Here is a 27,077-nt window from a genome sequence, read left to right as displayed (position 1 = left end):
TTAAACCAAACCACCAGTTTTTAATGTTTGATCATGAACTTTTCTACAGTTAATGTTGAATATCAGAGCAGCGGCAGTGTCAAACCACCCACTCTGAACACGTACAAACACAACACACGCTGTACACATTAAAGAACACACCCATCTGCAGCCAAAGGGTCCGGACCTTTCATCTGCTTCTGGTTCTGGTTCTGGAAACTGGGTTCTCCTCAACACAAACACTAGGGTTAAGACCAGAGGTTCAGATCCACAGCACACATATGAACAAAGGCCACGCTCTAAACATCAGACACATCAAACATTAACTGTGTTCCTGTTCGGGTCATAAATACACTCAGTAGTTTCACATGTGCACTGCACATCAGACTCCGCCCACTGCACATCAGACTCCACCCACTGCACATCACACTCCGCCCACACACACGTTAAAAGTCCTTTTTCCCAAAGAACTTTTTGAAGACAGACTTGTTGCGAGGCCGTGGGAGGCTCATGTAGCTCCTCAGACCTGAGTCCAGGTCCGGGTTCCGCTCCGGGGACTTGTCTCCGACCACCAGAGTCACGCAGTAGTTGGATCCTGGTTCCAGACCTCTGGGTCCAGGAGGGACCAGCGGAGGACGGATCTTCTGAAACGTGGCTGAAGAGACAGGACACGAGGACGTTAAAGGCAGAGACTGGGATCCACGTGGACCGGGTCTTCACCCAGTCCAGGGTTTAACTAACGGATGCACAGAAAACACAGAGTTGACATCTGACATGAACAGAACCTGTGGAACCGAACAGGACCAGTGGCACCATGTCTGTGATTTGAACCCGTGAAGACCCAAACATCCACATTCTACTGATGGAACTGTTTAAAACCTGCTGATCCACTAATTCTATCAATACATGGACAGAACTGGAGCAAAATGCTGTAGTAGTTCAGAAAGTTTAATCTGAGCTTTAATGAACGTCTACATGATCAGTGAATTAAATATAGGAAAATACAGGATTTACACTGAAAAAGGTAAAATACAGAGAATAATATTATAATAAATGGTGATAAATAAATTACCTAAAGGTTAAATAGAGAAAAAACCTCCTGTAGGTTTTGACACATTTTCTGAGAATATTATCATTATTATTATTATTATTATTATTATTATTATTATTATCATCACCATCATCATCATCATCATCATTATTATTATCATCATCATCATCATCATCATCATCATTATTATTATTATTATTATTATCATTATCATCACCATCATCATCATCATCATTATTATTATTATTATTATTATTATTATTATTATTATTATTATTATCATCTTCACTCCACTAACACCTCGTTCCTACGTCTTCTCTCACATTAGACAGACCCATTCACTGTTCATTTATAAAACTAGTCTTCAAAGCGGTTTTATATTGTTTTTATTGTTTGTTTTATGCTTGTTTCTATCATCGACTGTTTCAGCAGTGGTTGGTCTGAAAGTGTTTTATACATAAAGTCAGGAAGTTGAAAAGGGTGTAAAAATAAAGTACAGAGTTCAAACTGAAAATTCAGTTTTCATGCAGACCCATCAGAGTCTGGTCTGGATTCCATGTGGTCTGGATTCAGGACCTGGTCCAGGTGACCTAATGTGGTCTGGATTCAGGACCTGGTCCAGGTGACCTGATGTGGTCTGGATTCAGGACCTGGTCCAGGTGAGCCACTGCACTGACCTGATGTGAAGGAGTGTGAGCGTCGTTTGCTGCTGATCCAGTCCTGGGCTGAGGAGGACCAGTCTGTGGGTCCTGGTCCTGGAGTCAGGTCTGAGGGGAAATGATTTTAAAAACAGAAGCTCAAAGGTCAGAGGTCAGACCATGGAGGCCAGGTCCTGAACATTCAAATGTGAGACAGCGAAGAACGCGTTAATGACACAGAGACGAACATTTAGTGCCAGACATGAAATAAAACACACTGGGATGCACAAAACTGAACAAAATACTAAACAGACAAAACATTTAAAGAAAACCAATAAAATTAACAAAGATGATTTAAAAATGAACAAAAACTCACCAACATACAACAATAAAATGAAGTAAAATACACGTCAGATTAATTTGACTGTGAAATCAGATGAACTGAGGCGTTGAAAACACTGTAAAATGTAAATGTGACGTTAATGTGATAAAGTCCAACCGTCTGCAAAACCTGCACAAACATCCTCTGATCAGTGGTTTGAATGGAATCAGATAGAACTGCAGCTCCCCCTAGTGGTTCAAACCAGAGCTGCATCAGTGTTTCACAGCTGGACGTTTGGATTTTAACACTGTGTTTTAAATTTAAAAAAAATTACAAAAAAAAATTACGTTTATGAGCTTGACCTTGTGCTCCCTTTTAGGACGACACTTTGACATCTGTTCAGACGATAGTATGTGAATTAAAGAAACCTATACAATTAAATAAATTAAAAATGACCAGAGTGTAAATGTGTTAAATCACAAATACTTTAATAAGATGAATGTAAAACAAATAAACCAAAGTTCTGTTTATCTGGTATTTTTAATGTGTTATTACACATATCAATATTTTTTTTTTTTTTTGCTAATTTTGATGATTATTTTCCACATTTTGATTATTTTATTAATTTTGTTGTTCAATTTCGTAATTTTGTTGATTATCTTTCTCATTTCGTTCAGTTTGTTTATTAGTTTGTTCAATCATTGAAGTGACTGTTTTCTCCAATTTTTATTGTTTTATTAATTTCCCTTCTTATTCTCTTCATTATTATGTTCATTTGTGTTCACTATTGAGTTCATTATTTTCTTCATTTTGTTTTTCTTCATTTTTTTTCATTTTAATCATTTCCCCCATTTTTCATAGTTTTATTAATTTTCTCGATTATTCTCTCCGTTGTGTTAATTACTTCCTCCATTTTGTTTTTTGTGATTTCTTTACCAAAAAAAGTCTATTAAAGTATTCAAATACTAGCAATTCACAGCTCTACAAGTTTTTATAAATGATCTGCCTCAGATTAAATGTGTTAAATCTTTTATAAGAAAATTTTCATTGAATTATTGATTTTTCATGAAAATTCAATGTATATGATAGTGTTATTCCACATATTTACGTATTTCTTTGCTCATTTTGATGAATATTTTCCACATTTTTGATTTTTTAATTCATTATTGTGTTCATTTTTGCTGATTTTGTTCATTATTGTGTTCATTTTTGTTCATTATTGTGTTCACTTTTATGTTTTTGTTCATTTTTGCTCATTTTAATGGTTGATGATGGTTGTATTGATAAATATTTATGTATTACTGATTCTTTTATTGTCATGGACTGACTCCATTCCTCTGGAGTTTGTGTTTGTTGACGCGCTAACGCTTCAGTCGTGCCTTTGTCAGTGTTTGTATCTTAACGTGGAGCAGATGGACAAACTCCTCCTCCTTACCTCCATCTGTGGGCGTCGACCGCTCGTCCAGACTCCTCATGTGACTCTGTGTCATGTGACTCAACTCTCTGGTGAGGACAACGATCTCCGTGGCGTTCGACGGTTTGAGCCTTGGGATCGTGGAGACGTCGTGTTGGGACGAGCAGCGGCATTTAGTCAGAGAGCGACATCCTGAGCAGAACGCTGACTTCCTGTTGGAGGTGGGGCTTAATGTGAGGGCTGGGGTTTCATCACTCGTCTGTTATTGTTGAATTTATGTTGTTTCTGTTGTGTTGTGTTGAAGAGGAATTGTCAGGTCTTGGCGTCTAACGTCACCTGAACTGTGTCTAAAGCGTCAAAAATGTTTCTTTTCATATATTTACATCTTTAAACACAAATGGGATTTGACTGAGAAAAAAGAAAAGTCAACATGTGTCATGAATGTGACGTGTGAGGATTTACTTTTAACCAACAAACAAATAAGATTCAGTAACACAAAGTCCAACAGTCAAGGGGGTTGGATTCACATGAAACAGGAATCTCATCAAAACTGTAAATAAAAAGTTACAATAACTTAATAAAAATAAAACCAGATAAACTTCAGTCAGATCTTACGATGTGGCGGGGACATCTGTTTCCATGGCCACGCCTGAAGTTAAACTCTCACTTCGTCCTGTAGAAAAACAAATGTCACGTCATTGGAACAGAATCAGAACCAGAACCAGAGTCAAACAGAATCAGAACTAGAATCACACAGAATCAGAATCAGAACCAGAATCAGAATCAAACAGGAACAAAAGCAGAATCAAACAGAATCAGAATCAGGAACACAATCAGATCCAGAATCAAACAGAATCAGAGCCAGAATCAGAATCAGAATCAGACCCAGAATCAAACAGGAACAGAAACAGAACCAGAACCAGAATCAGAAGGAAGGTCAATCATAAATCCAACCCACGTTCACCTGTACTTGCTTGTATCTTCATCATCCACTTCTTCATCATGAAGCGAGACGAGGCGTTGAGCAGATATTCAGAACCGTCGCGTAACCTGACGACACCCAAGACAAGTAAATACAACGTCACAAAGGTCAAAGGTCAAGGATGGTAACGTTTCACTACTTTGTTCTTTACTCGTAGACTTGTCTTATTCACTACAAACCAGTTCATGGAAATTAACTTCATTCACTTTTCATCTAAATTCTCAGATATTTTGTGGAAACAGACGCCAAATGACAGAACATCAGCGTGAACTGATGTAAGTTCGACCCCTAAAAACCCAGTGTTACTTTGGTGTCAGTTCCCACATGATTTTTCTCTCCATTTAACCTTTTAAGTGATTCATCAGCATTTATTCTAATATTATCCTCGGTATTTGGTATTTTTCAGTGTAAATTCTGTATTTAATTCACTGATCATGTAGATTTTCATAAAAGTTCAGAGTAAATTCAAAGGTTATTACATAGAAACTGAAAAACTGAAGAAACAGTGACATTTTCAGTCAAATCTATCATTAGCTGAAGATAAAAACAAACATCTACGACCTTATTTTGTTCATTTATTTATTCATTTCAGTTGTTTTTCTACAGTTTGTTGCTCATTTTATTATTCTTCATCAATTTTGTGCAGTTTGTGGCTTATTTTGTTCACGTAACTTATTAATTTGTTGGTTTTTTATTCATTTTTGTTCATTTTATTGACCATTTTGGCTGGTTTTGTTAACCTTGTTGCTTGTTTTATTATTTTCTACCTAATGTTGGAATTTTTTTTGCTCATGTTTTCATGTTATTTAGGTTTTGTAAAGTTTTTTAATCATTTTACTTATTATTGATCATAAACCCAGTGTGTCCATCCACTGACATTGATTCAACTCCCTGGGTTTTACTGGTGAATCAATATTGTAGAAGATGACGGTGTTTCCATGGTAACTACGGAGCCTCTGAACGTCCAAATATGGTCATATCTGATGACCATGAAAAGATGAAGAACTGTATTTTACACCAATTATTGACATGGATTGATAGGATTAGTGGATCAACAGGAATTAAACAGTTTAGATCAGTAGATGGATGAGGTTAAAGGTGGACGTTTGGGTCTTTAAGGGTTAATTAGTTTTTCCTTGTAATCTAATCTAAATTTCTCCACTCTCATCAGTTTACTACTTTTCTATACTTTTCCAGCTTTAATCTCTGTCATTTTGTGGCTGTTTTCCCTCCTCCTCGTGTGCTGTGATGTCAGACTGACGCCGTGGTCATGTGACTGAACGCTGTCTCACCGCAGCCTGAAGCAGTTGGGTTTCTTGTTGTAGTCGAGGGCGGGCGAACACTCGGCGGCGGTCAGGTTCAGAGGTAAAGCGCAGGCGGAGCTCTGAGGTGGACAGTGGCGGGGGGACGGGGTTATTCATGGTATCATCTGTTTGTGTATTTGTTGGCGGGGTTTGTGCTGAGCCGGTTCTTACCCTCAGGGTTTCCTTTCTGTCCTGGTAGAAGCATAAGGTGTGTCGATGGAGGACAGCGTGGAAGGAGCTCCAGCCTCTGGACGCCGCCTGCACAGGTAAGATCAGACACATGGTGCTGAATGAGGCGCTGAAGTGGAGCGGACTCCAGCGGAGGTTCAGGACCGTACCTTCTTTCCTCCGAGCTGCAGCTTGTGCTTCCTCTCTAGCGTTCCTTCCATGGACGGCGGCTCCGGATTCAGATTCTGAAACAAAAACACACACAGTCTAACACTGAACCAAGGTTCTAATAATTTTGGATTTTTCATTATAGTTTAGTTTTATTTAGTTTTGACTTTTTTTTCTCTAATTCCGTTAGTTTTAAGTCATTTTTAGAGCAGGTTTGCTAGTTTTTATTAGTTCTCTTTTTTTTTCTAAATGCTTAGTTTTAGTTTAGTTTTAGTATAAATTTTAGTTTCGTCATATCTTTTCTCTTCTTCTCTGTCTTCGTATTCAAATAAATCCCAGACAGGACTCTGCTGCTTTCTCCCAACTTTAGTCTCCATGTTTCCAAGTAGAGTGGGGACCAGAAGACGACTGGAAACCACAAGTGATGGACTGTGAAGTGTCATATGGTGCCGCTAGCTAAAATTGCTAGAGCGAAATAAATCGATTTCGTATCAATTTGACATTGACAAAGACAAAAAAACAAAGGGAATTTTATCCATAATTTTTATACATTTTAGTTAGTTTTGTAAACACACAATACAGTTTCAGTTAGTTAATGTTTTTTTCTTTTAATTATAGTTTTTATTTATTTCAGTTAACGAAAATGTTTTCTCAATTCTAGTTTTCATCATTTCGTTAGTTTTCATCAACGATAATAACCTTGCACTGAACATGTGTTTTCACTGTGTCCCATGGACAGACGGACGGACGGACGTGGACTCACCGCATGCAGACAGTGCCCCTCAGTGGACACCGCCTCTTCCTGCAGCGGCAGCGGCCTCTGCTGACCTACGGTGTCCACCCCCATGTGGACGGAGAACAGGCTCCTGGACTGGACGGACTCCTGATGGAACCAGAGGACATTCAATATGTAAATATACATGAAGACACAGACGGAGGAAACAAAAAGCAGTGATGAAGGCCTAAACACCACATCAGAGAAGGATGGAGGTCTGGACAATAAGCCGCTCACATTCATCCAAGATTATCACATTAATGTCCCATCATTACGGTTCTGAGATGTTACATGTAGATTTAAAATATCCATAAAAGACTATTTTATTGTATGTAATTTTTTTTCTTTTTTTGCCAGCTTGTAATTGAGGGTCATGTGATAACTTGTGCTTTTAAATAAATAGAAAGTGAATCAATTCCTCCTCTTCCGGTCCGTGTCTGTCTCATCGAGCGCTGTTTTTTCGGGTAAATGTAACTAGCGAGCTAATTGGAGAGTGAACAGCCAATCAGAGTGTACTTCCGCAAGCTCTCCGATTGGTTGGTTTTGTGGCACAATTGTCGCGTGTGTCAAGTTGAGCGTGCGGACACGACAACCTGAGCGCGCAGGGAGAGGGAGGTTGAGCGAGAGAGGGAAGGGGAAAGTGAGCGAGCGCAGCGGTCTGTGTGTGCGCCATGGAAAGAATTTGTGAGAGAACATTATGAGTAAAACTAACATGCAAACGCATTTATGGAGCACAATATCGATTTTTGTTCGCTCAAGCGTATTTATTTTTGAAATATAATTGATGTGCTCGCAAAATATATTTTTATGTGCTCAAAATCTCTAATTGTGTGCTCAGAATCTATCGTTGCTCGCTCAAGAAACTGGCACAAATATAATTCCATAGAAAACATAATGGAAACAGTGAAACTATCTTTCCACTTTTGTCTGTGGATCATCTCTGGATCATCACCAGGAGGTGGAGACTGAGGATCAGTAACTGAATCCAATCTATGAAAATTAAGTGATTTACTCTGATCAGATTCGAACTTTCAACTAAACGTCACAAAATGATGAAAATTCTGTGTATTTTGTGTATTAATTGTAAAATGATAATTAACAAGAACAGCAAAGCAGAGACCAGACTTACCACTTGAATCCAAACTGAAAATATTTGTTCACTTTAACTTTATTCTTAACTCATTTTTATCATTTACTTTTAATTTTATCCTGATTTTTGATTTAGTTTTATTACGTTTTTTGTATTATTTTATATAGTTTTTTGTATTATCTTTATGCTGCACACTTTTTCTTGCACTTTATTCTGTTGCTGCCTTGACAAGTGAATTTCCCCATTCTGGAAGTCTAATCTAATCTAATCTAATCTAATCTAATCTAATCTAATCTAATCTAATCTAATTTAATCTAATCTAAATAGAAAAAGAAAATACTGTGTTTTTCAACACAATATATAATTTCGCCCATATTTTCAAAACATCTGAAAACCTGGAGCAGATGATGAATAAACATCTTCTAACAGGCTGATTGGACCTTCTGGACGTCAATAACAGTTTCACTGTTTTCAAAGCTGTTTGTTTCATTTCTCCTCCAGGTTTTTCTGTTCGACAGAAAAATAAACAGGCTGTGACGTTCAGGTCTGACATGGGGGGGGCGTTCTGTGGTTCAGCCTCAGGTTTGTACGTTGGGTTCAGTCCATCCCTGACCTCACCTTCACACCGCCCGTGTGCTCCTCCACCTCCTGCCCCACCTTCACCTCCTCTTCCTCCTCCTCTTCCTCCTCTCTGTACTGGTAAATGTATCTCTGATTGTCGCCGACGTCCGGCAGCTTCACCGGGTCGGATGCCGTCTCGTTCACGCCCACCACGGTCTTGGTCAGTTCTCTGTGGGTAAATGCCGCCCATGACCTTCTGTCTCCGGCGGCCAGAGGAGGGAGGCGTCGCCCGAGACACACCTCTTTGTCGTAACCAAGGAGACTCTGGACGGACGGGGGGAGTCTGAACTCAGCCACTAGGAGGTTGGGGGCGGAGGCCGTGACCAGGTTCCTGTAGAGCACGGCAGGGGAATGGGGTGAAGGCGAGCAAGGGAGGGGGTCTCCGGTGGGGTCAGAGGGGGCGGAGTCATCCTGACTGGGCTGGTACATGATATCTGAGCAGATGCTCTGCCGGTAGTTGGAGGTCTGGTTCCAGATGTCCTCTAGCTCCTCCTCCTCCTCCTCGAACTGCTGGCGATCCAGACGGACGGCCTCCGTTTCCAGATCTGAGGGCGCCGCCTTCGTCTTAGTGCAGTTTGCCCCTCCCACCTCCAGCGACACCACCCTCCCCACCACCCCTCTGGGCTGGGGGTTCTCCAGGCTGGGAATGAGGCTGCTGGCGCTGGAGATGCCCGAGTCCACGGAGTCCTGCCGAACGCTGACGCTGACCGTGGACTTGAGGTTGACGACCATGTGCGAGGCCTGGCTGAAGGCGGGGGGGGTGGCGCCGGTCTCCGTCTGAGGTCTCACACATTTATGGAACCGGTGCCCGTTCAGGTCTCGAATCAGCGTGTGAACACTAGGACACCCATGTTTATGTGCGGAACAGGAAGCGGGGGGCTGGTTGATGTAAATGGGTGGCCGTGAAACTTGGGCGGAGTCTGGTTCCTCCTCTAGACTCCTCTGATCCTCCTCTTTGTCCTGAGACGGTGGATTCAGACACTGGTCCACATCAGGCGGGTCTTTCTCTGGACCAGCGGTGTTTTGTGCTGACGCGCATGCGACCACGGGGGTGGGGCGTGTCTGTTTGAAGGAGCTCAGCGCCGTGGGTCTCTGTGAGTGCGGGTCCGGGTCGGTCCCACTGACCCTCTTGGACTCGGGCGGGGCAATGGTGATGATGTCCTGGATGCTGGGGATCAGGGTCATGTCTTTGGGGAGGTCGAAGCTCAGCACCGAGCCCAGAGACAGGAAGCGGCAGTGGCTCCTGACGGCGCCGGTGGGCGGGCCCTCAGACACGGCGTACGGCGTGATGCTGTATTCGCCCAAACACTCGGTGTCGATGTCCTTCAGCAGCGGGTTCTTCATGTACGCCATCGCCTCGACTCCGCCCCCTTGGACTGGACTCTTCGGGTTGTTCTTCCTCCTCCTCCTCTCCTTCAGAGGCCAAGTGTGGGTGTCGTATGTGATGGCGTCACAGGCGTGTCGCAGCATTGGGTCCGCCTCTGACTCCGCCTCCTCCACCCCCATGATCTTCTGGATGGTGTGTCTGCGAGTGTCCCTCTTCCTCTTCCTCTTCTTGCTGATCCGCTTCAGGCTGCTGAAGATGGAGCTGCCGCCGTGGGAGCTGATGTTTGTCTGTGAATCAGGAGCTGACGTAGACGGTGAGGAGGAAGAGGACGGGCTGAAGGTCGGGGAGGCGGAGCCTGCGGAGCAGCTCTTTAGGCGGGGCAGGGTGATGCTCTCATAAACAGGAGCCACGGAGTTCTCCTTCACATGCAGGTAGGTACTTACCTGAAAAACACAAAAGCAGACACGTTTAACCCTGAACAGACTGGACCTGAAGGAACACCAACGACAAGAACACAACATCAAAACAACAACAAACAACATGAAGACAACAACAAACAACATGAAAACAACAAACACAACATGAAGACAACAAACAATACAACATAAAAAAACAACAAACAACGAAAACAACATGGAGACAACAAAAAACACAACATAAAAACAACATGAAAACAAGAAACACAACATGAAAACAACAAGAAACACAACATGAAAACAACACAAAAACGACGTGGAGACAACAAACAACACCACATGGAAACAACAACAAACATCAAAAATGACATGAAAACAGCAAACAACAAAAACGACATGAAAGCACCAAACACAACATGAAAACAACAAACACGACATAAAAACAAAAACAAACAGCTCAAACAACATGACTCGAAAACAACAAACACAACATTAAGCTAACAAACAAATTAAACAAACAACACAACCTGAAAATAAACAACTCAAACAATACCGCATGAAAACAACAAACAACTCAAATACAACGTGAAAACAACAACAAAGAGCACAAAACAAAAACAACAATCAACTCAAACAACAAACACAACATGAAAACAACAAACGAGGCGAAAACAACTCCAACACCACGGCTCCTCCTCCTTTCCATCAGAGTCTGTTACAGACATTTATCACAAAGACAACAACTGAAGATGTCATCATGACAAAAACATTCACATCAAACAATGGCGATAATTATCACATCATTGTGTCTGAACAGTTTTATACTGAATTTTGGTCCTGAGGTAAAGTTGAAGAAACCATATTTGTTGTATATGTTCAAGTGTAAAGACGCTGTCCCGCCCACATATGTACAACAGTTCACAGGTGTTAAGTCCTGTATTAAAGTTGAGAAAATCAGACACTCATTTCAACATCCAAATAGAAAGTTTCAGAAAATCAGGGTCGTTTTCTCAACACATTCCACAGATTAGAAGCAGCTCAATACCATTCAGGTTGTTTGGTTCAACTGCAATGATTGTTTTGTTTAGTTTTTTGTGCCTGGGCGTGTGCACCTTGTTACGTTCACGTGTACATGTTGAGAGCTTGTTGTTAAAACATTATAACAAAAAAAAAAGGAGGAGAATGAACCGAGTAATGATTCATGAGCTCAGACACTGCAGGTGTTTTCAATTGTAAACAACCGTCTGGTTTCTCCAACTCTACCTCATTCATTCTGATTATTATCTTTAACGCTGCGTTCACACTGAAGGTAAAACTGACTCAAATCTGACCTTTTTACCCATATTTGATGCATATCTGACTATTTATAACAGTCTGAACAGAACAAGTCAGACCCAGGACACTTTTACATCTGGTCCTAAATCTGATCCATATCTGATGTTTTTAATGTGACTTGAGTCTGAACGGTCATGACACATTTGATCTGACTTTTACATAATTCAAATGTAACAGACGTCATAGCTCTGTTCTGTAGGAGGCAGAACCAGAACCAGAACCATATTTCCTTCATAAACCCAGTGTGATGGATGTCGTGTCACCTCACGAGTCTGATGGCATCACATTTACATTAGAATGAGAACAAATAGATTTCAGCTAAAAATCATAAGTGAACATTAACCCATAAAGACCCAGTGCTACTTTTGTGGCAATTACAAAAATGAATATTTCTCTCTGCGTATTTAACCTTTCTAAAGTGTTTGATCATCATTTATTATAACATTATCCTCTACATTTTGCATTTTTCAGAATAAATCAGGTATTTTCCTGTATTTAATTCACTGATCAGACAGATGTTCATTAAAGCTTAGATTAAATTTGATGGTTATTATATCATAAACACAGAAAACTGAAGAAAAAGTTACTTTTTCAGCATAGATTTCATTAACTGAACATAAACCCAGATTGTCCATCCACTGTCATTGATCCAACTCCAGGGGTTTATTAGTTTTTCTGCACCTTCATTCAGTTTGTGGTGTATTTTGCTCTTGTTGCTTATTTTTGTTCATTAAGTTCATGTTACTTATTACTATTGATGACTGTTCATTTTTGTTAATTTTATTGATCACTTTAGCTGTTTTTGTTAATTTTGTTGCTTTTTTTCTTTTTTTAACTTAATGTTGGTTAATTTATTGCAAATTTTTTTCATGCAATTTAGGATTTTGCAAATATTTCATAAATTTTTGTTCATTTTATTTATTAATCTATATAAACCCAGTGTGTCCATCCACTGTCACTGATCCAACTCCATGGGTTTTACTGGTGAATCAATGTTGGAGAAGATGATGGTGTTTCCACGGTAACTACGGAGCCTCTGAATGTCCAAATATGGTCATATCTGATGACCATGAAAAGATGAAGAACTGTATTTTACACCAATTATTGACATGGATTGATAGGATTAGTGGATCAACAGGTATTAAACAGTTTAGATTAGTAGATGGTTCTGGTTGCCGGTGGCTGTTTGGGTCTTTATGGGTTGAAGGTGGACATTTGGGTCTTTATGGATTAAGACCTTCAGTGTGAACATAGCAAAACAGTTTTTATTAGATAACTTTTTTTTTTGCTCTAAAGTCACACTCATTCATCGATTAAGAAAATGCACAAAGCTCTCTAACAATGCAAATGAACATGAAAGACATAAAACATGATGTGAAGACTGAAGAACACGGACATGACTCTACGCTCACGCAGTTAATCAACATCACATGTGTCTGTACATGCCGTCATACGCAGCTGTACTGTCGACCTTTGACCTCTGTGACTAATCTCTTGTTTCTGTGGAAGCCCCAGTCTATAAATCACCATGTGCAGTCTGGGCCTGTTCTCTAAAACGTCTTTGTCTAATCACCGAGTTGGCGTCGGCTCCGCCCTCCCGCCGGCCGCTCGGCGCTCACAGGAAGCGAGGCTGAGGTCACTTTTTTTTAACACAATCGCAGCAAAGCGTTTACACGAGGCCTGTGGTGAAATGATGGGAGGAGGGGGGGAGACAGAGAGAGAGAGAGAGAGAGAGAGAGAGAGAGAGAGAGAGAGAGAGAGAGAGAGAGAGAGAGAAGTCGCTTTTCCATTGGGCATATGTGCAAAACTTTACCAATATTTACTAAATGTCATAAAAACAGAAGTGTGTAATGTTGGTTTGTCCATTCAATCCCAAATGTGCTGATTAGTTTCTTTCTTCTGGCAGATGTCAGTGTCAGTCCTTCCATAAACAGGAACATAAATCTGTGTTGTTTTAAATCTAGAATGCTGCTTCCTCCTCTATCTCCTCCCAAATTCTAAACTGATGTGGTTTCCTGGTGTGTCCACACACACACACACACGTTTGGGTTCAACTCTTCTTCTTCTCTTGTTCTAACATCCACCAACATCTGTTTGTTTTGGTCATGTGACTCTAGTTGGACTCAAAGGTCTTTCCATTACAGTTTTGAGTCATAGACCAATTTAACTACGAAAACACACCTCTTGCCAGCACAAAAACTTTTCATCGAAAAACAAGAGTTTTGGTGAAATTGTCGTTTTTCCATTTGGCAAATTTTTATGCACACGTTTTATTTGTCATTTTGTACTGTAATGTAAAGTATTGTACTGTATTGTCCTTTAAGTAGTAATGTTTATTTTAGTCCTTGACACGTACTATATTGTAGTGTATTGAACTGTACTGTTTTGTAATGTATTACACTGTCTTGGACTGTACTGCACTTATTACACTGTATTGCTTTGTATTGCAAGTATTGCTGTTATTTATTAAGTGGGGACCAAGGTTCTAATAGTTTTGGATTTTTCATTATAGTTTAGTTTTATTTAGTTTGGACTTTTTTTCTCTAATTCAGTTAGTTTTAATTCATTTTTAAAGCAGGTTTGCTAGTTTTTATTAGGTTTTTTTTTATTTTCTAAATACTTAGTTTTAGTTTAGTTTTAGTTTCGCCATCTCTTTTCTCTTCTTCTCCGTCGTATTCAAATAAATCCCAGACAGGACTCTGCTGCTTTCTCCCAACTTTAGTCTCCATGTTTCCAGGTAGAGTGGGGACCAGAAGACGACTGGAAACCACAAGTGAACACAAGTGACTCAAGTGTCACAACTAGTCAAGTGTCGTATGGTGCCAGCAGCTTAAATTGCTAGAGCGAAATAAATTGGTTTCGTATCAATCCGACTTTGACAAAGACGAAAACGAAGGGAATTTTATCCATAGTTTTTATACGTTTTAGTTAGTTTTATAAGCACGCAATACAGTTTCAGTTAGTTATTGTTTTTTTCTTTTACTGTAATTATAGTTTTTATATATTTCAGTTAACAAAAATGTTTTTACAATTCCAGTTTTTGTCATTTCATTAGTTTTTGTTAACGATAATAACCTTGGTGGGGACTGCAGATGAAAATTAGCACTGATGCTAACTCCGGCATATTTACATGTTTATACTGAAATGGAATGTATAAATGTGTTCATTAACGTGCACTGTCCCGCCTAAATAAAGATACATACAAAGCAAATTGAGGGTCAATGGAAAAGAGACGAGAGAGAGAGAGAGAGAGAGAGAGAGAGAGAGAGAGAGAGAGAGACAGAGACAGAGAAAGAGCGTCTGTTAGCGTCCACGGCAGGACGGGGGGGCGGAGCTTTACTTCATCAGCCTCATTCCATTTCCACGTCTGAACAAACATCACCGTCACAGGAAACTTGGACACTTATATCTACCAATTCATCGTCCCAGTTCCTTTTTTTTTTGTCAAACATCGACATTTACACGACATGTTGAAGGGAAAAAATGGCAACTGGCGTGTTATTGAAGAAAGTGGAAGCAGCTGAAAGAAGCCAAATCAAACAGGAGTGTCCAGAGCCGTTAGCTCACAGCTGGATTTGATGTGTTTTAAGCCTGAGTGAAAGACGGGCGGTTCAAGTTTCATTACAGATGAATACGAGACGAAACAAATGGCGTAAAAAGACACATGACAAAATCAGACATAAACAGATACGTATCCTCCTGAGACCCAGTCCTCTGCACGGGTTTCACAGCTTCACTTAAAAACTAGAAAAATAAACACACTGTCAATACACTGCAAAAGACATTTCATAAAAAATAGAATGTATCTGAAAAACTGTTTCCAATCAAGACAATTATTTAATGTAAAAAAGCCACGACTTTTCCTTTCCTGGGTCTCAGAAGGATACAACTCAATAAATAAAGTTTAAGTTATTTTACTCTAACTGTCTTTTTTTTTTTTTTTACTTATTTTGTCTACATTTTCTCAGAATGTGAGTTTTCAGTGTTGTTACGTCATGTTCTACATGTGATGACGGGGACATTTTACCAAATACCACACTGTTGAGGTTTATTATATTTCTGATCATATGTGACCAGGTCTTACTCTTAAGGTGGTTTGTATTAGAGTCTTGCCTTCATTTTTTGTAATATTCATTATTTAAGAATTAGAAATAGTCGTATTTAGCATCAAATCTGTTATAAATAGTGTAAGGTGCTGTTCTAAAAGCTCAGCACTTCCTTTAATTGTACTTATTGTCTTATTGTCGTCTTCTTTTCAGTTCCTACAATATGACAGAATGACACACACTTGCAGTGACTGAAACTAGTCAAGAACATTTCAGACAATGATCTAGAGCAGGACGGTCAAACTCATTTTAGTTCAGGTTCCACATTCAGCCCAATATGATCTGAAGTGGGCCGGACCAGTCAAATGATAACAGTAGAAACAGTCAAAATAAATTCTGATCATGTTCACATCTACAAAGTTTCCTTAAAAATCTGAATAACAAGAACAACTTACAGTGTCTTAAGAATAACAAGTGCAATTTTAAAAATATTCTGCCTCAGTTGATCAGTTCATCGTTTACACATGTGCATTACAACTTACAGATCACAGTGGATCTTCAGATACACTTAACATTTAATAAGAGGCAGAATATCGATAAAACTGCATTTCATGTTATTCATATTTGTTCAGATTATTCACATTTTTTGTAAAAAGAATAGTTTGTTGATGTAAACACTTTCACTTTACTTTTTTACACCAAAACAAAGTGAAAATTTGCAGTTGTCATTATTTACATGTTTCTATGATAGTATTTTACTATACAGTACTATATAGTACTGGTCGGACCCACTTGAGATCTAATTGGTCTGAATGTGGAACCTGCATTAAAATGATTTTGACACCACTGATGGTTAATATCTTCAGTGTAATTTTTGCTTTTCACAAATTCATCCCATGGGCCAGACTGGACCCTTTCCCCCCCAGGCCACATGTTTGACACCTGTGATCTAGAGCAAAGTGTTGAAAACAGTCAAATTATATCATTGAATATGTGACATTAACGTTGTTGCGAAATGGGTCCACGTTATTTCATCTCATTCTACATTTGAGGATGGTGTCGACTCCTGGTCTTTATTATAGAAACAGCTTGTAACTGACTCCTAGTTTTTATTTTTAAATATATTAAGTGTAAACTTTATTGGATTTGAGGTAAATTCTGACCTTATATGGAGCAGAAGCCCAGTGCCTTCTGTCCGTGTCCAATGGGATCTTATTTTGGAAAACCATTATATAACAGTCAGTGTTACGGTGTTTGAATTATTCATCATTTCCACATGTTTGTCAGTTTAAAGATAATTTTAGGTCAACAGAGCCTCAGTTTGAGGTAAAAACTGCTGAAGTATCAGAAAACAGACACTACACAAATAAAACCCATGTAACTGTTTCTGTCCATGATTGGTTCAGAGTCTGAACATGTGACGACCAGACCGGAACCATTAAAACTCTGTAACACTCCAAGAATGAATGAGATGAGTTTTTTACTGTTTTGACCAAAAACGGTGACTCTTTCAGACACAAAAACATTATGTGTGAATGATTAAACACAAACCAGTTCATCACATGGGATAAACTGGTTTGTTATTGACAACTGAAACAGTGTGAAGGGGCGGAGCTTCTGAAATGACACCTGGGTTGTGTTTGTACTAGTTCTGTTACATAGTGTACGTATAAGTGATTCATTGATTAGATTGATGATGATCAGTTAAAGTGGTTTGACTTCAGTGTCTTCATGTGAATATTTCCTGGTTTCTTTCCTCTGTGATGATAACTGAACATCTTTTGGTTTTGATCCAACAAGACGTTTAAGAACATCACGTTGGGGTTTGGATTTTTCATCAGTTTGACATTTTTAAGACTAAACAGATAAAATAATGGGCCCATAAAATATTCCTTTAGTGAACAGATGTTTCTTCTGGTTCATTCAGATTCTTATTCCATGCAGTGATTACAGTAAAGTAGATAAAAGAGTAAATTATGTCTGATGTTAAATGCACACGTTTCAGCTGTAGATGGTGTTAGAACAACGACATCACTTCAGACCCTGGATTATAGTTTTTCACTGTCCTCCTGAACATGGCGTCCAGTCAGTTCGACCACCGCCTGCTTCGGCGTCGTAACGGGGTTAAACTCTTGCACACGTCATGCAGCTCATGCATCCACCGCACACCACCACATTTACCTCAGATGAACTCTGACGATAAATCTGTCGCTTTCGCTTTAAACTACCAAAAGTATTTTCCAAAAGGCCCTGGCAGCGTCTCCAGAAGGTTTTACAGGCAGAGGGAGGAGGCTGGAAAACGGGGAGAGGGGAGGAGGTGAAGGCCGAGGGAGGAGGAAGAGGAGGTGGAGAAAGTGAAGGCCAAGGGAGGAGAAGGTGAAGGCCGGGGGAGGAGGAAGAGGAGGTGGAGAAGGTGAAGGCCAAGGGAGGAGCAGGTGAAGGCCGGGGAGGAGGACGAGGAGGTGGAGAAGGTGAAGGCCAGGGGAGAAGGAGGTGAAGGCCAGGGGAGGGGGGAGGAGAAGGAAGAGGAGGAGAAGGAGGAAGAGAAAGAGAAGGTGAAGGCCGAGGGAGGAAGAGAAAGAGGAAGAATAGAAGGAAGAGGACGAGGGGGATGAGGAGGAGGAGAAGGAGAAAGAAGAGGAGGAGGGGGAGGAGGAAAGAGTCGAACACAGAGATCACATGCAGAGTAAAAAAAACACATTTTATAGAACAACGTATCGACATTAGCTACTTTCAGAACCTGCAATAAACACCATGTCAACGAAATATTCAACTAAATGAACAAAAAAATCAACTAAATTAAGAAAAAAAACAACTATATGAAAATGTTGAACAAAATAAACAATTAAAAATGTTCAAAAACAAATGCCAAACTGAAGGAATGGATAAGGTGGTGTCAGAGCCTCCTCACCCTGCGGACTGGTTCAGATGGCTGCTCCTCTTCCTCCACCCTTGGAGGGGCCTCCAGGACCTGGACCTGGTCCCCCGGACCCCCAAAGCTGAGGATGAGGTTTACGGTGCCCCCCAGGGTAGGGCTGCCTGGCTCTTTGAGGACCAGGATGGGGGGTTTGGTCGTTTCCCCTGACGACGCCTCGGCGCCGCCTTGAGCTCCTACGCTCTTCATCACCTCGTACCCGTCGTCCAGGTGTCCGAGCTCTGCCTCAGCATCGACCACGTCCTGGTTGAATCCAGACGTGGGTTTGTTGTTGTCGTCGGAGACGGAGGGGCGGTCACGAGTCGGACAGACATCTGGATCTGGACCGAGCTGTTGGACGTTAACATCAGACAGTGAAGACGAGGCTCAGACCTTAAACTGACGCTGGATCTGGGTCATTTATGGGTCATTCATGGGTCATTTATGGGTCATTTATGGGTCATTCATGGGTCATTTATGGGTCATTTATGGGTCATTTATGAGTCATTCATGGGTCATTTATGGGTTATTTACGGGTCATTCACGGGTCATTTATGGGTCATTCATGGGTCATTTATGGGTCATTTATGAGTCATTCATGGGTCATTTATGGGTCATTTATGGGTCATTCATGGGTCATTTATGGGTCATTTATGGGTTATTTACGGGTCATTCACGGGTCATTTATGGGTCATTCATGGGTCATTTTTGAGTCAGTTTTGGGTCATTCATGGGTCATTTATGGGTTATTTACGGGTCATTTATGGGTCATTCATGGGTCATTTATGAGTCATTCATGGGTCATTTATGGGTTATTTACGGGTCATTTATGGGTCATTCATGGGTCATTTATGGGTCATTTATGGGTCATTTATGAGTCATTCATGGGTCATTTATGGGTTATTTACGGGTCATTCATGGGTCATTCACGGGTCATTTATGGGTCATTTTTGAGTCATTTATGGGTTATTTTTGAGTCATTTTTGGGTCATTCATGGGTCATTCATGGGTCATTTTTGGGTCATTCATGGGTCATTTATGAGTCATTCATGGGTCATTTATGGGTTATTTACGGGTCATTCACGGGTCATTTATGGGTCATTCATGGGTCATTTATGGGTCATTTATGAGTCATTCATGGGTCATTTATGGGTTATTTACGGGTCATTTATGGGTCATTCATGGGTCATTTATGGGTCATTTATGAGTCATTCATGGGTCATTTATGGGCTATTTACGGGTCATTCATGGGTCATTTACAGGTCATTCATGGGTCATTTACGGGTCATTCATGGGTCATTTATGGGTCATTCATGGGTCATTTACGGGTCATTCATGGGTCATTTTTGAGTCAGTTTTGGGTCATTCATGGGTCATTTACGGGTCATTCACGGGTCATTTATGGGTCATTTTTGAGTCATTTATGGGTTATTTTTGAGTCATTTTTGGGTCATTCATGGGTCATTCATGGGTCATTTTTGGGTCATTCATGGGTCATTTATGGGCCATTCATGGGTCATTTATGAGTCATTCATGGGTCATTTATGGATCATTTACGGGTCATTTATGAGTCATTCATGGGTTATTTACGGGTCATTCACGGGTCATTTATGGGTCATTCATGGGTCATTCATGGGTCATTTATGGGTCATTTATGGGTCATTTATGAGTCATTCATGGGTCATTTATGGGTTATTTACAGGTCATTCATGGGTCATTTATGGGTCATTCATGCGTCATTTATGGGTCATTTATGAGTCATTCATGGGTCATTTATGGGTTATTTACGGGTCATTCATGGGTCATTTACAGGTCATTCATGGGTCATTTACGGGTCATTCATGGGTCATTTACGGGTCATTCATGGGTCATTTAAGGGTCATTCATGGGTCATTTATGGGTCATTCATGGGTCATTTACGGGTCATTCATGGGTCATTTAAGGGTCATTCATGGGTCATTTACGGGTCATTCATGGGTCATTTTTGAGTCAGTTTTGGGTCATTCATGGGTCATTTACGGGTCATTCACGGGTCATTTATGGGTCATTTTTGAGTCATTTATGGGTTATTTTTGAGTCATTTTTGGGTCATTCATGGGTCATTCATGGGTCATTTTTGGGTCATTCATGAGTCATTCATGGGTCATTTTTAGGTCATTCATGGGTCATTCATGGGTCATTTTTGGGTCATTCATGGGTCATTTTTGGGTCATTTATGGGCCATTTATGGGCTATTTTTGAGTCATTTTTCTGCTTTAGTTTTAACTTCCTTTCGACTCAGTTCTTCTTGTTAAGCGCTTATCTTTTTGTTAAATCTTGTTTTTACTGTTGTGTTAAGGTTCTTCCATCCTCTGATAGAACAGATGTGTCCTCTCTGTTCCAGGGTTGTTCTCGACACATCATCATGTGCAGAACTTTTTTCTTGTGTAATGTCTGAGAACTATTGTGTGATTGGTCATAAGTTTGAAATGGGCGTGGTTAAAAAGGGTAAAGGTTAACTTGTTTTATTATCCAGTCTCTGCATTTTACCATCCTAAAGCATATGCAGTTCAAAGCATTAGCATTAGCATGTAGCACACATTAGCGTCAGTGATCCGCCACCTCTTATGTTCTCTGGAGGTTAATGTGGAGTTCCACCTGGATGTGTCCTAGACGGTTCCTTACTTGTTTTCTGTCCCTAACGTTAACCCTTTGTGTTCATTTACCTCAGCTGATGCAGAGCTCGTCGTGGCCTCAGAGTAAATGTTATCGTGTGAAGCTTCCTGTCGGTTCTTCTTGTGAAGCCACTGTTGTTTCTGAACCCTCCAGTGAACCAGGATCCATCCCAGCATGCTCCTCAGCTCCTCCATACGCTCCCTCACCTTCAGCGACGAAAACACCACAAAAAAACAGACACAAGTATCATCCAACTGTCCTTCACCATGATCGGTTACTGTGTTTCTACTGTCATAACTTTAACTACAGATTATATTTTTATTAGAATCATAAAGCTGTCGTCTGCTTCATATTTACAACATTAAACCCTAAAATTTATGACAAACATTGATTCTGGTCCAGATGACTCCACTCACCATCTGCGTGAGGTGATGTTGTGAGTCTAGAAGGTTCCTTCCTGTCGCTGCCAGTTCGTCAAACTCCTCAAACTTCTGTTCGATCTGCATGTCCAGCTCCGCAGCCAACGGCCTCTGCCCGTCTTTCCCAAAATGCAAAGCGGTATCGGAGAAAATGCAAGACCTGGTGTCCTCTGTCCACGAGCTGTCCAAGATGAGACAACAAGTTAGAAAAAAAACAAAAAAACAAAAAACGTTTCACTGAGTGACATCATGCCCCAACAAGATAAATATGGACAAATATTATCAACGGAGAGACGCAGATGGACATTTAGAAAATAAACACAACACATATACAACAAATCAGTGAACAGAAAAAACTGTTTATCTCGGATTTTGATCATTTTGATTTAATATTATGAGAGGCAGCAAATATTAAATCAAATCAAAAACAAAAAAAATGAGTAAAATCAATAAAATGAACAAAAACCTACAAAATAATTAATAAAATAAATAAGATGATTAAAAAAATTAATAAAATAATCCCTAAACATAGAGACCTCCTGGCGTGAGTCTTCTGTTAGATCACTGTGCCCGTTCACATCTACACTAATACTCTGATCAGTATTGGACTATTATTGATCATGTAAACAGTCTGATCTGATCAGTTTTATCACATAACAGCAGTAATCAGATTATAATCAGATTAACACACCTGGATTTGTCCCCAGTCCTCATGCATCACCTGTGAATCTGATTTATTTAGTTCTGTTACATCTGAACATGTGGAAAAACTATTAAATTATAGAAAACAGAAGTGATGTAGAGGACAATAACAGGAAGTTTGATTTTAGTTTCACTACATATGTATGAACTCTGAAATAAATCCAATAATGGACCAAAACATCCAAACCAATGGATTTTCCAAATGGATTATCATATTTCTGAGGTGCATGTAAATGCATCACATATGGTCATGTAAACAGACTCAGTGTCTTATTTTCCTGTGATATAACGCCGTCCTGTAGGGGGCAGATGTTCAGAGGGTTAGTGAACATGGTCGGGTCTAAACCAGGGTCTGGACCGGGTTCCATACTGGGTCTGGTGTCCCCCTGTTCCACTCACATCATGCCGAGGTATCTCCTGAAGAAGTCCTGGAGCTGAACGAACTCCTGCAGCCGGGCGTGGTTCTGGGTCAGGCTGGTCCTCAGCTCCGCCCAGGCCTCCAGCGTTGTCTGGACCCGGGTCCACAGAGTCCGCATCCTCTCTGGACACAGATCCTGCAGCTGAGATGCCTGGTCCTGCATCTGCTGGACTTCCCCCCTCAACACCTCGTAGTCCATCTGTGAACAATCAGAGCCGTCACTGTGAGGTCATCACCATCATCATCATCATCATCATCATCATCATCATCATCACCATCATCATCATAACCATCCTCATTACCATCATCATCACCATCATCATCATAACCATCATCATCATCATCACCATAACCATCATCATCATCATCACCATCACCATCACCATCATCACCATCACCATAACCATCATCATCATCATCATAACCATCCTCATTACCATCATCATCATAACCATCATCATCATCATCACCATAACCATCATCATCATCATTGTCATCACCGTCATCATCATCGTCATCATCATCATCACCATCATCACCATCATCGTCATCATCATCACCATCACCATCTTCACCGTCATCATCATCACCATCATCATCATCACAACCACGACCACCATAACCACCACCGTCATCATCATCATCATCATCATCACCATCAACACCATCAACACCATCACAATCATCACCACCATAACCATCATCATAGTCATCATCTTCATCATCATCATCATTGTCGTCACCATCATCACCATAACCATCATCATCATCATCATCATTGTCGTCACCATCATCACCATAACCATCATCATCATCACCATCATCATCATGCCAAATCGCATTGCATTTTATCATTGTGTTGTGTCAGCACGTTTGGCCACGCCCACACAAGACAGGAAGTGGCGTGGTTCATGTGACTGGCGAGGCGTCTGGTGAATCACAGAACAGAACAGAACTTTATTGTCGTCGTTATGCTACAATGAAAAGCAGTTTAACAGCAACTTCCTCAGCAGTTGCCATAAAAAATGAAAATAAAAAAAATTTTATAAATAAAAGAAATAAAAGAAATAATCCAATAAAATGTCAGACATAATCATTAAACAGAATATAATAAATATCCTAAACAATAATAAATACTGTCAAAAATGTACATGAGGAGGATCCACACATTCAGAAACTTTCCTTTTTGTAAACAGAGGATTTTGCCTGGAATGTAACTGATTTTTATGCAAATCCAGAGTAAAAACTGAGAAAATAAACAGTAAAGTGTCATTAAAGCCCCCCCCCACCCACACACACACCTCCAGAGGAGACGGCGGCGGGGGCTGGTACTGCTCAGCCCAGGCCTGGTTCTGTCCTCACTATGACTTCATCCACAGCTCTGTGCACATTCTTCATCCAGACCATATGGCGTGCACATGGCCACCATCGCTACGGTAACCCACCAATCTGAACTGCTTTCTTGTGCTTTTGACGCGGCGATAATTAATAGTGTGGAGGGTTTTCTGGGAGCGATGCTTTCTAATGTTTCTCAGCTCCAGAAGGCGGCGGATGCCTCGGTGCTGACGCCACAGTTATTTCAGTTTGAGAGATTAGGTCATTTGAGTTCTTGGTCGGTATCGGGTCCAGACAGCTGCTCGTGTGTGTGATAAACACAACGCTGGCCAAAACTGACTCACACAGGACTCCACCATCACAACATCACATCTCCAAAATCCCGCGACCCCTGGACGCCGCCGCTGCCCGGCCCACCGCCACCACTCACAAACACACCGCACTGACTCACACAAATAAATATCCTGTGTGAATAATAAACGTTTGCACGGCATACATGCGTATATGTGTGATTTCACAGGCCAGTTTATATAATAAATTAAACACAGTGCCGAGAGGAGCGAGCAGAACCCGCTTCACATGAGCAAAACTCTGGAACAACAGGAAACAGGCTGTGGAACAATGTGTCGGAGGCGAGAAGTGAAGGGGGGCTTCGCTGTTCTTCAGCGTGTAAAGACAAAGACCAGAATCCACAGGCAGAGAAATGATCCCATTGGAACCAGAGAATCCACTTTCATTTAGCTTTCATTAACCTATACCTCCACCTCCTCTACATCCTCAACCTCCACCTCCTCTACCTCCTCCTCTACCTCCTCCTCTACCACCTCCTCCTCTACCACCTCCTCTACCTCCACCTCCTCCTTTTCTACCTCCTCTACCTCCACCTCCTCCTTTTCTATCTCCTCTACCTCCTCTACCTCCACCTCTTCCTCCTCTACCTCCACTTCATCCTCCTCCACCTCCTCTACCTCCTCCTCCACCTCCTCTACCTCCACTTCCTCCTCCTCTACCTCCACTTCTTCCTCCTCCACCTCCTCTACCTCCACTTCCTCCTCCTCTACCTCCACGTCCTCCTCCTCCACCTCCACGTCCTCCTCCTCTACCTCCACTTCCTGCACCTCCTCTACCTCCACTTCCTCCTCCTCCACCTCCTCTACCTCCACTTCCTCCTCCTCTACCTTCACTTCCTCCTCCTCTACCTTCACTTCCTCCTCCTCTACCTCCACTTCCTCCTCCTCTACCTTCACTTCCTCCTCCTCTACCTCCACTTCCTCCTCCTCTACCTTCACTTCCTCCTCCTCTACCTCCACTTCCTCCTCCTCTACCTTCACCTCCTCCTCCTCTACCTTCACTTCCTCCTCCTCTACCTTCACTTCCTCCTCCTCTACCTTCACTTCCTCCTCCTCTACCTCCACTTCCTCCTCCTCTACCTCCACTTCCTCCTCCTCTACCTTCACCTCCTCCTCCTCTACCTCCACTTCCTCCTCCTCTACCTTCACTTCCTCCTCCTCTACCTCCACTTCCTCCTCCTCTACCTTCACTTCCTCCTCCTCTACCTCCACTTCCTCCTCCTCTACCTTCACTTCCTCCTCCTCATGCAGAGATCGTCTCATCTTTAAGTTAAATCACTTAATACAACCAATTTATGTCTTTTGCATTCTCTTATGTTTTAAAATTGTTATTTCTTTCTAACTGTACTTTTTCTATTTTAAAAAGCCTTGTTGGTTTTGGTGGTTTTTGGGGCTGTAACAGATTAATTATGTTTCAATCCATTTCAACAGAGAAAACTGATTTGTAAAATGAGTAAATCACAAAACGAGCTTGGTCATGGAACCAGTTAAACTTGTACTGCCAGGTTCTACTGTACAACCACAAACTAAGCATCACCTCATTGGTTCTTTTTCACCTCACTGTGTCTTTTACTAATTATTTAAAACCGTTAATAACTGTCAGGTTTCTTCAATTTCAGTCAGGATAAAAAAATCTGCCTTAAACTTAAAGATACAATGATGTGATATTTATGGTGATAATTTCTGATTCTGATCAGATTACACCTATTAACTCTTTTTAAAGACATTTTATCAAACTGTAAATCAGATGATGGATGGTGACTGAACATCGTCAAATGACCACGGTTTCCTCAGTGACCCCCACCTCACCTCCAGTTGGTCCTGCTGATCCCACAGACCCTCCAGACCACATCGATCCGGTTTACACTGGACTGCCATGTCGGTCTCCTTCTCCAGGATGTCCAGGCTCAGGTCTTTGCTGTGACTCAGCGTCTCCTCGACCCGGAGCGCCACGCCGGCGTGCTGGTCGTCATGGGAACATAGAGGATGTCATTAAGTCATTACACTTCACTGTGATATTGATTGTGTGATGAGAGCATCAGATGTTGTGACGGCATCACCTCGGACCTGTGTCTATGTGAACCGCCGCTCTCTGTCCCAGAATGCATTACATTCAGTCAACCCTCTGGTGAAAGGGGTGTGGCGGCTCATTTGAGGCCTTTTAAAAACAGCCACAAACAAGAGGAAACCAGATGCGGCTCCGCTGGTTTACGCAGCTGTTTGGGACAAAAGGACCTCGACCACAGATACGAAGATACATGAGAACATGCCGTCGCAAAGAAGACGCCATTTGACCGAAGGCAGCGGACGAGATTTATCTATTTAGAGATACGATCAATGGAGTCATCGATTAGATTAAATTACATTAGAATAGATTAAGATTAGATTAGTTTTAGATTAACCCTTAAAGACCCAAACAGCCACCACCGCCCAAAACCATCTACTGATCCAAACAGTTTAACACCTGTTGATCCACTATGTCTATCAATCCATGTCAATAACTGGTGTAAAATACAGTTCTTCATCTTTTCATGTTCATCAGATATGACTGATTTGGACGTTCAAAGGTGCCGTAGTTACCGTGGAAACACTGTCATCTTCTCCAACATTGACTCACTAATAAAACCCATGGAGTTGGATCAATGACA

The 27,077-nt window shown here is 41.1% G+C and overlaps 1 protein-coding gene across 1 annotated transcript in view; it reads right to left on the bottom strand.

Annotated features, from left to right (window-relative positions):
- Window positions 1-27,077, bottom strand: part of mymx (myomixer) — a 50,825-nt gene continuing 23,748 nt past the window's right edge. Inside the window, exons 16-30 of the mRNA XM_030130689.1 lie at window positions 26,239-26,391; window positions 22,726-22,943; window positions 21,622-21,805; window positions 21,256-21,411; window positions 18,548-18,901; window positions 8,510-10,282; window positions 6,790-6,909; window positions 6,029-6,103; window positions 5,862-5,948; window positions 5,679-5,770; window positions 4,369-4,454; window positions 4,020-4,077; window positions 3,426-3,616; window positions 1,708-1,797; window positions 1-634 (exon numbers count right to left, since the gene is read on the bottom strand). Coding sequence (XP_029986549.1) covers window positions 426-634; window positions 1,708-1,797; window positions 3,426-3,616; window positions 4,020-4,077; window positions 4,369-4,454; window positions 5,679-5,770; window positions 5,862-5,948; window positions 6,029-6,103; window positions 6,790-6,909; window positions 8,510-10,282; window positions 18,548-18,901; window positions 21,256-21,411; window positions 21,622-21,805; window positions 22,726-22,943; window positions 26,239-26,391 — 3,846 coding nt within the window. The 3' untranslated portion in view covers window positions 1-425. The remainder of the gene's footprint in view (window positions 635-1,707; window positions 1,798-3,425; window positions 3,617-4,019; window positions 4,078-4,368; window positions 4,455-5,678; window positions 5,771-5,861; window positions 5,949-6,028; window positions 6,104-6,789; window positions 6,910-8,509; window positions 10,283-18,547; window positions 18,902-21,255; window positions 21,412-21,621; window positions 21,806-22,725; window positions 22,944-26,238; window positions 26,392-27,077) is intronic.

Source organism: Sphaeramia orbicularis, unplaced genomic scaffold, assembly GCF_902148855.1.
Source record: "Sphaeramia orbicularis unplaced genomic scaffold, fSphaOr1.1, whole genome shotgun sequence".
NCBI classification, from domain to species: domain Eukaryota; kingdom Metazoa; phylum Chordata; class Actinopteri; order Kurtiformes; family Apogonidae; genus Sphaeramia; species Sphaeramia orbicularis.
Note: the sequence above shows the minus strand (reverse complement) of the source record. Positions and strands in the feature narration are given on the sequence as shown.